This window comes from Orbicella faveolata, unplaced genomic scaffold, assembly GCF_042242905.1.
Source record: "Orbicella faveolata isolate gen_17 unplaced genomic scaffold, um_ofav_v1 contig_25, whole genome shotgun sequence".
Taxonomy (NCBI): domain Eukaryota; kingdom Metazoa; phylum Cnidaria; class Anthozoa; order Scleractinia; family Merulinidae; genus Orbicella; species Orbicella faveolata.
The window spans coordinates 31,715,001-31,728,633 of NW_028301553.1; the positions used below are offsets into that span (position 1 = coordinate 31,715,001).

At 36.4% G+C, this 13,633-nt stretch overlaps 2 protein-coding genes and 1 pseudogene across 2 annotated transcripts in view; all 3 read left to right on the forward strand.

Annotated features, from left to right (window-relative positions):
- LOC149109910 (uncharacterized) overlaps positions 1–719 on the forward strand; it is a 3,797-nt pseudogene extending 3,078 nt beyond the window's left edge.
- Positions 1–13,415, forward strand: part of LOC110057926 (uncharacterized) — a 20,702-nt gene extending 7,287 nt beyond the window's left edge. The window contains exons 2-8 of the mRNA XM_089293854.1: positions 9,145–9,224; positions 9,551–9,904; positions 10,923–11,156; positions 11,274–11,400; positions 12,000–12,071; positions 12,611–12,682; positions 13,297–13,415. Of these exons, the coding sequence (XP_089149980.1) occupies positions 9,164–9,224; positions 9,551–9,904; positions 10,923–11,156; positions 11,274–11,400; positions 12,000–12,071; positions 12,611–12,682; positions 13,297–13,372 (996 nt within the window). The 5' untranslated portion in view covers positions 9,145–9,163 and the 3' untranslated portion in view covers positions 13,373–13,415. The remainder of the gene's footprint in view (positions 1–9,144; positions 9,225–9,550; positions 9,905–10,922; positions 11,157–11,273; positions 11,401–11,999; positions 12,072–12,610; positions 12,683–13,296) is intronic.
- LOC149109911 (uncharacterized) lies at positions 4,127–5,315 on the forward strand. Its single transcript, XM_089294760.1, has 2 exons — positions 4,127–4,287; positions 4,373–5,315. The coding sequence occupies exons 1-2, from the start codon at positions 4,154–4,156 to the stop codon at positions 5,214–5,216; spliced, it is 978 nt and encodes a 325-aa protein (XP_089150886.1). The 5' UTR covers positions 4,127–4,153; the 3' UTR covers positions 5,217–5,315.
- Positions 13,416–13,633: the final 218 nt, after the last annotated feature.

Here is a 13,633-nt window from a genome sequence, read left to right on the forward strand (position 1 = left end):
CGAAACGTCAGTCACCAACAACAGTTCTTTTCAGAACTACACTCACCCGGACGATCACACTTTACGAACTAAGGATGTACTTATGTCGTTTCCAGTTTTCCCTTATTAAATTGTCGGCGATACAGAATTACTTTAAGATCGCATAGACCTGTACTGGAATGTAAGCATTCGTGTAGATGTTTACTTAGGTCTCTTTATTGGCAGTCAGTAACGATTAACCGACAACCAAACTTTAACTCGATAAATATTTACTACTTTGAGTGGCGTACTCAGTTTTAAACTTGATGCGTTCAACCCTGATTTGCTTTTAGTGTGTGTAACACTTCCTTTGCGTACTGCTACTTTTCTACTGAAATTGATGAGCCTATTGTAGATCTAAAACCTACATAAACGACGATTCTCATTTGAAGACGGTTTAGCTTGCTAAGTAAAGTTCTACATTCTACAAAGCTAATGCAAAAAGGTCAACCTGTATTGTGAACCCTCAAACAGTTTTGCCATTTCAGGGTTGTTACGTGACAATAGACACGCACGTATACTCAACGACAGGAGACTAATAAAAGAAAATTGTGGAATTGAGAGGCACTAAAGCATCACACCTATCTTATTTCCTTCGTCCTTTCTCCTGGCAGATTTTTGAGGTCACGCGTAACAAGAGTGCCCTGTAACACAGCACACCATTTTCTCAGTAGCGACGCCGTGTCCTCACAAAAAACAAATATAGCGGAAAGCGGCGGACTACAGGTTAAAGGAAGGATTGAAAGAACATAAAAAATTGGCGTCTAATAGAATACGCCTCTTAATATTTTAAGAGAGGCAATGGCATCTCAGGCAAATCAATTGCTGATCACATTGTCACGCAACACAATTTAGGGGCGTGATTGAGGAACAAGTATGTTCACTGGCCTGAAAATCGTATCTTCATCAAGGTAAAAAGTAGCAATGCGATGAAGATCCAAAGGGACCAGCCTACTGAGAATTCCAAAGCTAGGAATGAATCTGTTAATTTACGTTTTCAACGATTTCAGTTTAATTTAATAATGTCTACTCAGTTTATTCCGAAGCTCGAGTGAAATACTTAATCATAAAGTAAGAAACATGAATAACGTCTTACTAATATACACCGATTCTTGAATATCCCATATCTCAAACTTTATCGTGAATGGAAATTTCGCATATGAAAATAGTACAGCAAAGCAGGCAAGTGTTTACTAGTGGTAGTGATACTGCAAAGTTAACCGCGACGTTCCTTGTTTAATTTAATTATAGTTGTTGTCTATGTTTTAAAGATATCCCTTCCATGTTTCACGAATTTTGTATTTCCATTGCTTGAGTGGCTATCTGTACTCGTTATAACAAAAGTATTAGCTATATTGCATAAGATCCATGTCAAAAAGGATCCATCGAAGCCATAGTCAAGTTCGCTACCGTGTGAAATAGTTTGCGTGACTCTTGATAAAGCACTGGTGCTATTGTAAAAACAAACAGATTGGTGAATTGATAAGCTGAGTGGTAAAAACTTGTTTGAAATTCTTTACCTTAGAAGATTTAGTGGAAATGTATAAAATGAAAAAATAGTCGGAACAATAGCAATTGCGCAATAATCAGGCAATAATTAATAATTGAATAATTAAGTCAGATATGCGTCAAAATGACCTCACGGAACATTCTCTCAACGAAACAGTTTTTGCGTGCCACCTACAATTTTTTCCAGGCAAGTAGAATAAAAAACCTGCTTTTATTTGGTTATATTTATTTACTTGACTGAAATATAACAGGTAACATTTGACAAGTTCAAAGTTTGCTAATATTAGCCTTATCATTTTAGGTCCGTAAATGGTTCAGCTTCCGAGGGTTAACTATTTTGTAAAAAACAACATTTTAAAACAAAATTTAGCCCCGAGTAAAGTTTAAGAGATGGCCCACAAACTGTGTAAAGGACATGTTAAGACAACGTTTGGTACGTCCATACGAGCATGTTGAACACGTGCCAAATTTCAAGCCTCATGGCCCCCGCTGAAGGCCCTGTGACCGAATTTTCAAGTTTTGCAAATTTCGAAGAAAGGAAAAGGAAATCGAACCTTTTGGTGTCATTTCCGAAAATAGTTGGCCAAATGGGTTCTTTTGGTCAAATAAGAAAAAATTCGTTATTTTGCTTCTGTCGGCGGTTTCTCGATATTTTCGGATTTACGCTCTTAAAGAGTCTCTAGATAGTATCCTGATATCTTGTTACCACAGTGATGGTGGGGGCCTTAGGGGTTTGGCCCTATTCACAAAAAAGTAATAATAAAATATTTTTAAAATGAAAATAATGAAAATGACTTTAAACAATCAGCCTATAAGGGGTCATTACGTTTGCATTTTAACTAAAAAAGTTAACATTAAAAAGCAACGACGTTTCGACCGCTCGACGGTCATTTTCAAGTTGAAAAGTAAAAGTTTTGCATGCGCCCAAATATATACAATCGATTATAAGAATGCTAATGAGACACTGACTAAAACTCTAAAATATTTACATACTCATGCCGCAATTTTCTTGTATTGTTTCTGTGTAAATACACTATTAGCATGGAATAAATATTTTTTTTTTTACAGTCAGCTGGGTTAAAAAGAAATACTGATCTTTAAGACTAATGCAAAAAAATCCATTTGAGAAAGGTTTTTTTCGTAATGATAAATATTTGAACAAAAACTATTGAAAATTTGTATAAAACGTTGCTCTATAAAATTAGTTACTAGCAAGAACCAAACTTTAAAGAGACTGCAAAACCTACTATTAAATCTTCAAACATGTTTAATGATATGGTTGTTATAAACAAAGTGAAAGAATCATTGAAACTTATTAGATGACTTGTGTTTGTAGCCGATATAACGCGCGCTCTGATTGGCTCATACTAGGGCATTATTCTCCCGTAATGCCCACGGGCCGATTACGGGCCTGCAAAAACCAAGCAAAAAGCCATATAATAACCTAATTATTAACCTCGAACGTTCGGTCTTTACGGTCTCGATTTGAGATTTTCCCGCAAAGACCTCACTCACGGTTAATAAGTAGGTAATATTGAAACTCATGATGTTTATGAAGTTTCGCAATTAACGATAAGAAACTACGAGATAACCCAGATTATGATAGCAATTCTAAATTCTACTTTGGAGGAAACGAAAAAAACAGTAAATGTCATTTGACAGATCAATGCACTGGAATTCTAATTGTGGAATTTTCGGATTGAGGTCTAACGTGCACTCTTATGTGAAAGAAAAGCAAAGATAGATAGAAAAAGTGCTATCCGAAATTAAATTCGCGGAAAGGTCTCTAGTGCTTAAGCAAGAAAATAAAACTAGCAAAGACATTTTGCCTTTTGTTACAAAATACGAGCCTTCAGTGCCGCTGTCTGCAGTGTTTCATATCTTCTCAATCGAAACTAAAACTAAGGAGAAAACGGAGAAATAAAATCGTAAAAATCTATGCTAATTAAGATCAGATATCCAAACACTGTCACGGTGGTGATTTCCTTTGTTTAACCTTGATGAATTATTAATGAGTTTGAGGAGTAATAGATCAAAAATTCGTGCTTCGTTTTTCATCAGGGGTTCCAAACACCGAGAAACAGATGAAAGCACGACGCCGAAGGCGGAGTGCTTTTATTGTTTCGAGGCGTTTGGAACCCCTGATGAAAAACGAAGCACGAATTTTTGAGCTGGCTTCTCAAAGTAGCATGAGAATTTTTTTCGAAGAATAGGTAATTAGTAGGCGTGCTCAATAGGCTATTGTCTGTTTTTTATTCATATGGTAAATGAAATGAATCTTTTATATGCGGCCATGTGGGCAAGTTTTAAAGGTTGAATTGTTAATAAATTAACATTATGCCGCGTGATGGAGATCGAGTGGAGATCAGAACGTTTTCGAGTTCCAAAAACCTCTTCTCAAGAAAATGTTTTGGTGAATGATGCTGTTCCAGTTTCAACTAAGTATAAAAACAAGTGGGCTGTGAACATTTTTGCCGAATGGCAGAGGTTGAGAGAGGTTAAAGTTCCGGTATTAGATTGTGGCGGTCTCTTCAAGGACTACGATTTACACAATGTTACCGCTGTGAGTGTAGATATTGCTGGAATGGACGCTGTGTCGCTGAACTATTGGTTGTCAAAATTTGTGATGGAGGTAGCTAAAAAGTCCGGTGAAAGATACCCTCCGAAGTCTGTTTATGGTATCATTTGTGCCCTCAAGCGTTATTTGGAGGAGAAAAATGGATCAGAAGCTTTGAATCCTCTGGACGCTAGTGACAAAAGGTACTTGACAACTTTTAGACCGAATTGGTTAGTAATTTAAAATGCACTGTTTCAGGACTTTAATTTTGTGTGTTATTTTTTGAAGGTTTGTCCTTTTCCGACGTTGCTTAGATGCCGAGATGAAGAATGGCGTTCGAGAAGGGCTTCACATTAAGTGTAAGAAAGAGGAAAAGGAGTTTGTGAGCGAGCAAGAAGAAGCAGTATTCTGGCAAAAGAAATTGCTGGGAACTACATCAGCTAAGTCGTTATTGAACACGATCTATTTCTACAACGGAAAAGTTTTTGGGTTGCGGGGGGGAGATCACAGAAATATTGTTGTAAACAACTTTGAAATTGGTCCAAATTTTATTAAGTTTGAAGAAAATGCCTCTAAAACTTATCATGGAGGTCTTTGTGATCTAAAGTATGTGCCGCGAGTGGTCAAGCACGTTTGTCATTCTATTGAGGAAAAGCACGAGCCGTGCCTTGTTGAGATATTCAGATTGTATGTAGGGTTAGTTGAGACTCATGCAAAGGAAGTTACTGCATTTTACTTTAAGCCATCAAAAACTAGGTTCGCATTCGATAAAGCGCCCGTAGGCATCAACAGCTTGAACAAGATTTTGCCTGACATGTGCGACGCGGCAGGCTTTAAACGCAAAACCGCTCACAGTTTGCGCGTTACTTGTGTTTCCTCCCTGTTCAATTCTGGGGTTGAAGAAAAATTGATTCGCGAAAAGTCGGGGCATCGTTCTAATGCATTGTTGCAGTACGAAAAGCCTACAGAAGAAAATGTGTCTAAAGTTTCAAAGATCCTAGGTCCAAGTGTTGTTAGTACAACTACATGTTTTACCACAGAGAAACAGGATCAATCTTTAACGGATGTTGTTTTCCAGAAAGGAAAATTCAAAAACTGTACAATTAATGTAACGATGTCTAAGAAGGAATAATATGTTGCTGTATTGTTGTTGTAAGCAATGATTTAAGCGGGAAAAATGCTGTATTTAGAATTATAATTAAGACTGATTAAAATTCAAGTTTCTTGATCAGTGTCTTGATCAGTTTTTGAACTAATCTACCGTGTGTTGATCGGTATGTTCATTGGGTATCAACATACATGCACCTGACCCAATTGATGCGAGCTGATTGGGTCATCAGCTCATGAATAATTAATGAGTTTGAGAATTATATTTCATTCTTCTACTTGAACAAAATGAAAATAATTCTGCAGTGTGGTTGTTCTCCATATACACAGAGACCACTCACTAGGAACTAACTCTTCTGTAGACTAGGTAGGTTGAGTGACAAACTATACTTCTTTACTGATTCAGTTTTTATTATTAGTAGTAGTAGTATTATTATTATCTGACTTAACTTAACTTATCTTCTCCTTAAAATCGAATATTGTTAGCCGCTTAGCCCCTTTTAACCTTCCATTTTGCCCAGTGCTCGGATGGTATTGGCAATTTTGGTTTAATATTCCAAGTCAATTAAACATTGAAAAATCAAAGGAAGATTTGGTAGCGGACTGTTTTTTTTTTTTTTTTTTTTTTTTTGTATACAAGCTTATTTTTATTTGACGCGCTATGCTATTACCAGATTTTTCTGTTTGACATTCTTCTAGAAAGCACGAGGTTTGTATACGGAACAGAAGTAAAATAACTTGATGAGTGTCTTTTCCCGTTGATAATTAAAAAACAAAAATGACATCTTTGCTTTGAACATTTTGGGCAACCGTTGCAAGTCAATGGATTGAAAATAAAAATTTACCAAAAAATTTATAATCCGGGGAATGGATAATCTTCAGATTAATTTTTGGGAATAATCTTAATTGAAACTAAAGAATTGGGTCGTGCTTAGCGTGTGTATATCGAGTTATGGATACACGCAGGGACTTTGGAGGGCACGAGAAGCATAAGAGAACAAATTTAGTTTCTTGAGCGCTCTGTATCCATAAATCGATATCGCACAGCTGAGAACATGAATTAATTATTTTACAACATAGCGATAGCTACTTGGGCTCTAAAACATACTATTTTGTGAATGAATACAAAGTTTTTATAAGGCACGGTGAAGGAAAACAAAGAACCACATTGCATGGTTAAAAACACGCCACAATCAGTTGAGCAACAGTTGAACGAAAACGCTCCATCTGTTTTAATTTCTAAAACTGTAAATAATAAATTCGCTTTCTTGAATTAATGAAAATGTAGGCGAACAAAGTCAAAATGCTCAATGGATATGTAGACAAACAAAGTCAGTATGCTTCAGTTTTAGTAAGCATCTTAGCTTCGTAATAGTCAAAGGCTAGTACGATAAGGTTTGGATCTTTCAGAATGTTGTTCACATTGCCGAAATCTCAACAAAACAAACTCGCAGCGAAACTCTGCAGCCAAAATGAATCTACACACGTCATGGATTTACGCTTCACCTTGAAAAATAAAGACTTTTACCATGATTACTCAATAGAAATTAGGTAGAACCGGCGTATGCGCTGTGTTTTAAAATATAATTACCGTCAAATATATGAATATGGTTATAAGGCAAACTGTGGGGTGGTCTCATTTCAATTTGTAGGAAAAACTAGCTCGAATCTAATTATCTTTTGTTAATAATTATCAATAATAATTACATATAACTTTGACTTCAAATATATGAATTCAGTGATACTTCAATCAGCCAAGTGGTCTTCAATTTAATTTGTCAGAGCAGATAATTTACTACCGCAGAAAAATCTCAACTGTCGCGATATTTGATGCCAACTCTTTTACTAATAACAAAATATAAAGTTGTTGTCAAATATATGAATTATGTTATACTGTAAACAGGGAATATATGGCGAGTGATCAATTGAAATCAATTTAAATCTAACGTTATTTAATCTTTTCGTTACGGCAGTAGTTCATTTTTCCCAAATAGACATTTCTTGTTCTGCTCGTGTCGCAGCTCACGTTTCATTACAGCTTTCTTGAGCCCCTTTACTTTTCTGTTTTACTGTTTTTAGAAACCATTGTAAATTTATGCCTTCTAATTTTGATTATTCTGATTATAATGTAACAAGCACGAAATCATTATATGGAAACAGGAGCCATAATCGGGGACGGAGACCGTAAGTCTTGGGATCCGCGCGCACCTATGATATGGGACAATTTTTCTATTTTTAGAACAAATTGCGCCATCCTGACGTCATATATCCGCGCGGATCCACGCACATGTCGGGGGTTCTCGCGTGGATGTTGTCACGTTGCATGATCAAATGGTGAGAGTTGAGAGATTCTCTTGCGTATCTTTCACAGCGATAGCAGGGAATAAGGCAGGGAATACGAACCAGGGCGCTTATATGTAGTTTTATGCTCTGAGCCAACGGAAAAGGTGGGTTTTTCAGGGTCGAAAACAAGACCAATCTCGCGCTGGGAATGAATAATAAGATCTGCTCGCGCTAGTTGTAAGCTTACGCGTATGTTTTTGAGTTTGTTCTGACTTAAGAATATAGCAAGAAAACTCTCTACTTTGGTATCGAGTTAATTTGTGAGTTTCTCAGACAATGGTTAATCATAACCAAAACCTGTTTTGATGGTTTCTTATTGTTTCTGCTTGTTTGGTGAGTTTGCAAAAGTTTTTGAAGGGAAAGTCTGACGCGTACAATTAGCTCATTTGCATAGTGCAGCTCATGCACTTTCAAGTCCGAGTCGGTGTTTTCAATTGTCAACAAATCTTGACAAAGATTTCTTTCGTTATCTTTTCTGCTGAGGTGCTGCAACAGATTTCACGAACGCAAAAAAGGCTACTAACATCATGTGTGTTTCTTCAACATAAGCATAGTGAACTTTTACACTACGAAAATGAAAATAAACAAGAGTTTTGATATTTTAAACTCGATCAACAAAATCGAAATCGTTATTCAAAGTTGATTAAAGAAAGCGTCATCGTAACTTTGCTGATTATTTCTGCTTTATTCGCATATTTTCAGCTTAGCTTTTAATATGTTCTCAAACATGTATCTATCTTAAACATATTTAAAAACTATAGAGTTATTGTTTGAGTTCGATGTACGTTTTCACACGAAAGTGCGGCGGAAGTACAATTTGTCATGTTTACTGACTGTACAAAACACCCATCGGCGGGCGCTCTCATTCATCGACAACAGATAATTTACTGGATTTTTGCACGAATAAAACTGAGCAGTATCTACGGACGTAAAGTTATTGGGCCTTGATGAAACATCAAGCATTGCTTATAATTCAGGCGAAACTCAAACTAGCAATTATTTTGTTTTACTTTTCGGTCGCGATAGACTGGCAAATTCTCGCAAGCGTGTGGCAAGAGGAGCTAGGAAACTATGAAGTCCTGAAGCTCTGCTATATCTAAATATATCGACCTAGTTTTTTGCTGTGTAACGGAAAAGTTGTTAATCTTCAACATATGTGAAATTTAAAGTGGAGTAATAAACAGCTCATGTAAAAGAAGCATCCCTCGGAACACAACTTGGTCAGCGATATATATCTAAGCTTAAAGCGGAACATACCTAAATTCGACACTGTCTTACTTCACTCAAACTGGAGCAGTTTACGACGAAGATACTTAAGCAAAATTCCAACAGACGTAAACGCGTTGAGTTGTGGGCCAAAAACATAAAAAATTTCGGGAATTTCGGACGCCATTTCCCCCGCGCGACATCCGCAAAAATCCTCGCAGCATGTACGCGCGTATGCCTCAGGCGATGGCGCAATTTGTTCTAAAAATAGAATTATTGTCCCATATCATGGGGACAGCCCCAATACTAGAAATGGCGCGCGCTTACGGTCTCCGTCCCCGATTATGGCTCCTGACATACCATTATTATTAAAATCGTTATTATTATTACTATTATCACTGCAGTTGTTCCACCGAATTAAGGATGCAAAGCTGGCTTTATACAGTTCCCGCTTTATTTGCAGTATTAGTGTGGAAACCGAATGGTATATATACCTTTCCTTCTTTCTCTTTGCAATCAAAATATTTTGCAGTTGATTGGCCAGTTATGCAGTTTTGGTATCTACACACTCAGTGAGATAAAATGGTTCTTAGTGTTTTTCTTTCAAGGCATCTTTGTTGGTTCGTTATCACTGGATAATGTATGAGCGTTATTGCATACTTGAGTTGAGCATTTATATAACCTGATCAAAACTGTAAGAGTTCACTGAATGCTACTACCTTTAAGGGCTTTTTTCTTTACAAAAATCTGTTCTTCATCTTGCGTGCCCTTGTTTATAATTATCTAACATTGAGGCATCTACTCTTATAGATGTCTTTTCTATGACATGTGACTTTGACGTACAAAGCTCTGGCGAGTTCATCAGTTCCGAATTATCTGAGGACTGTACGAATGCCAGTTGGGTCATCACAGCACCACTGTACCACAACATCAGATTAAAATTTGTGACGTTTCAGTTATCTGATTCAAAATGGTTTAGACAGAATTGGATCCACATCTATGATGGACTCTACACAAACAACACCTTATTAGGGGTTTTTACCGGAGTAAGGCGACCTTTCATCATACAGTCAAGTGGCCGCTTTATGTTGGTGACGCTAATAAAACAACACCGGTCTCCCCTTAGCAACTTTAAGGGTGTTTACACGTTTGACACAGCTAAAGGTAAGTTTTTGGTAATTTGATAGCTATTTAAAGTAAATTAAAATCAGTATGAAGAGGGTTGCTTGAGAGTTTTCCTTTTTTCTTTCTAATAGCATCAAGTGAAACCTTCATTATACAGGGAACCACTGCAATTTATTTATTCTCTTTTTAATTACGTACAATATGGGAAACACAGTATTAGATAATCAGGTCCTATCCTTTGGAAAAAGGTAACATTGAACTATGCAGCAAACCCAACATAGAGTCTTTTAAAAAAAGCTGCAGGTGAAATTAATGTTGTGGACATATTAGATGAACGTATTAGATTGAAATGGCTATCAAACTGTGCAAAGAGTTTTGAAATAAAATGAATTGTCGAATTTTTCACAGCCCCTTAATGTCCGAATCATCTTTTAAAAGTTTCAAGTCAAAGGGAATTTATTTGTTTGCGGTCAAATTTGGACGGTAGCTAGTTAAACATACAAAAAACAAAACATGTGTCTCCGAATTTTATATTTCCAAATATTTTTTTCTCCTAGAAAAACTTTTGTACGATCACTCCACATTTGTTTAATCCTATTTCAAAAATGTGCTATAACTTTTCATTGAAATTGAATATTTCGAAACGCACACAGGCTTTTTTTGTGCGTTTTGCGTCCGGAAACTGAGGAACAAATTATATTGCGAAAAACAAAATTCGCTTCGACTTGCAGCTTTCTAAAGGTGATTCGTATGCGCGCATTTAGAGGTCGTGAAAAATTCGACCATTTATTTCATTTCAAAATCCTAGTGTAGTTTGATAACAAGCCCTATAAGCTTTAATTTGATATAGGCTTTAGGTATTTATGTCTAGACCAGACGCGGTACATCGCTTGGACGTGAGACACCAAGTATACGGTAACCTTAAGTGCGAGCTAAACATCAAGAAATAAAAGCTACTATTATTATGAGGCAGTGTTATTTTTTTACATCAAGAATGTCTTAAATAGTCTAATAAACCTGAGTTTGCTCTCTTTACACATTACTGTTGCATATGCAGATAAACCGAAAATATTGATCGCAGACTCAGTTGTGCGAGCAGCGCCAGGTCACTTAGTTTGGTGTTTTGCGGAAGGATCCCCACCTATCAACATATCCATGTTTAAGAACTCCACGTCCTTGGCTAATGGGACTGGCTTGGTAATGACTGCATTAAATGAAACTGGAATCTACTCGTGTGTGGCAAGTAATGAAGCTGGTACTGACTCCAGAGACCTATCAGTTACTATTGTGGGTAAGATGTAGTTTGCTGTAGTAGCTGCAATGATAACCCCTGGTTTTGTTATGAAACTCTTTTCCCCTTCATCAAATAAATAATGTAATAGTGATTAATTCCTTCATTTACATTTAGATTGCGGAAATCTGTGTTCTAGCCATGGTAAAACAATGGACAATCAAGTTGAAAATGAATTTTGGTGTGATGGGTCAGATTCATCAGTTGATATCTTAAAGTGTCTTCCATCGACGGCTACAACTCTGTAAGTACATTGTACACCAACCGTGATTTTACGACCCATTTGGATTTTTTTCTCAAAAGGCTCATCTACTTTTCTTATAATTTTCTTTTAATTTTTTCAGGACAGATAAAGTTATAGATTTCTTATAATTACTGGTAAATACACTCTGTGGATGTCAGGGCATCAAGAGACGGATAAAACATATTAAAAAGTGTCAGCCTCAAGAAGATTTTGTTCAAACTCTGAGGCAAACGAGTTCTGAACAAAGAAACACTCTCTTAAATAAGCCTTAATTTTCAGGCGACTTTAATTGGATGAAATTATCTAAATTATATTTTATTAGTCAATAATAATTTAACTACCTATGATAATAATTATCATTCGATGCATTGTTTCCTACTTTTCATTTGTCCGAAGCCCACCGCGTGACCTCCAAATAACTGCCTACAAATAATGGTCTGCTCATGCGTAGTACCGTCAAAATGTCTTTTGCCGCCAATAACATTCTGCTCATGAGAGAAATACCCTAAGAGACCCAATTGATACACACTGCATCCCTAAACTATTCCAAGTGTCATTGATGTTCATATAGCAATATTGTGTATGTCTCACTGAATTAGCACTATGAAGGGGATGAAGATGAGATATTTGCCTAAAGAAGCCTTCCGTCACATGACTGCACTTAAAGACCTGTAAGTGCCAGATAGCAAGGCTGCTTTTGTCAAAGTCTGTCAACAGGCTGCTGTCTAGGGGTCTTTGGGCGAAATGACAAAAACAGCGGAGAAATGGGCGTCTCGAGTAAAGTTTAAAAAAGAAAAACATTTTATTGAGGAGCCTGTTGAAATGTGATTTTTGACATGAAGTGGCATTTAAATCTTAGCTATTAATGTTTTTCTGCCTATTATCGAAGATACAGAAACTTAATTTTTTACCTAAAGTTTAAACAAAACTAAGGTAATTTTTTGGGTTTGTACTGTACCAATGTTTTTATTTGTTGATGGTCCTCAGAAAGTTTCAACGTAGAGAAAAAAAAAGGTGCTTTTCGCCTAGTTTTCTATGTACCCAATTTGCCTTTACTTTGCCTTGACTACTAGACTAATTATCAGGTTACCAGGGTAGCTTTTTCCTGCCCAACCCTCTTCCACCAGTATTAGGAGTGATGCAAAAAGAGCAATTTTTTCTTTCTACTACATATACCCTTATAGTAAACAATTTTCTTTGTTGTGTCTAGTGATATCAGAGATAATGAAATAGAAGTGCTACCAGAAGTACTATTTTCAGACTTATTCAGCCTGCAAGAACTGTAAGTTTGCAACTCAATAACATACGATTACCTTTTAAGACGCTTTTAGATATAGATTAAAGTTATTACACTTTACAAATTCGCATCCTTTGTTCATTTGCTTAGATGTATTATTTAGCCAGATTTACTTATTACCAACCAGAGTAGAGTAGTAATCTAAACCAGTCTACGTAATGGACACTCAGTTCTCTACATTGTACATTTGGTGTTCTTTAATGGTTGGGCAATAGTCACTACTTTCAGTTTTTGATTAACGTTGCCTCCATGATTTCTAAGCCTCTTTTTGTGCCATCCCCTTAGAGAGCCTTTTAGTTCGCGCGGTTTTATTGCCCCATTTCAGACCATGTGACGATACTCTGATAATGGTCGCGTGTACACGAATAAAAATTTTTAGATGGATAAAAAAAAAAAACAATTTGCCTAGTGAATATCACGTAGTCTGTAATGGGAAAACAAACTGCCCAAGCTAAAAAGGTTTATTTATCTACATGCACTTACTGTTGAACTTGCAAGCGACGAATTCCTAGAGAAGGTTCCCGTGATCTCGACGTTGAACAATTAATATGGCTGCTGCAACATGTATTTTTGTTGTTTTCCACCCTTGTTTTTTGCAGATTCTTATCCGAAAATAATATTACGAGTTTAACGGAAAATGTTTTCTCTACTTTGGTGAGCTTGCAAGGCTTGTAAGTATATCCATTTATGTTTTAAACAAAACGTTGCCAAAAATGTCGGAAAGGGGGTTGGTCGTTTGGGAAGAGGAGGATAAACGAGGGATCACGAGGCGGCTAGGGTTAACATGTATTCAAGCGTCGTTAAACGAGGGTATTTTTAATCCATTTGACAGTATTGATAATATTTTTCTGAATATACAAAATCAAGTTTTTAGGGTTTTTCGAAAAAACATACATCTAAACTAGATCTTTTTTCCTTCTTGGTTTGCGGAGATTT

Coding starts and splice junctions, on each gene's coding strand:
- LOC149109911 (XM_089294760.1), top strand. CDS start 4,154: ATGGAGGTAGCTAAAAAGTCCGGTGAAAGATACCCTCCGAAGTCTGTT. Junction 4,288..4,372: donor CTGGACGCTAGTGACAAAAG/GTACTTGACAAC, acceptor TATTTTTTGAAG/GTTTGTCCTTTTCCGACGTT.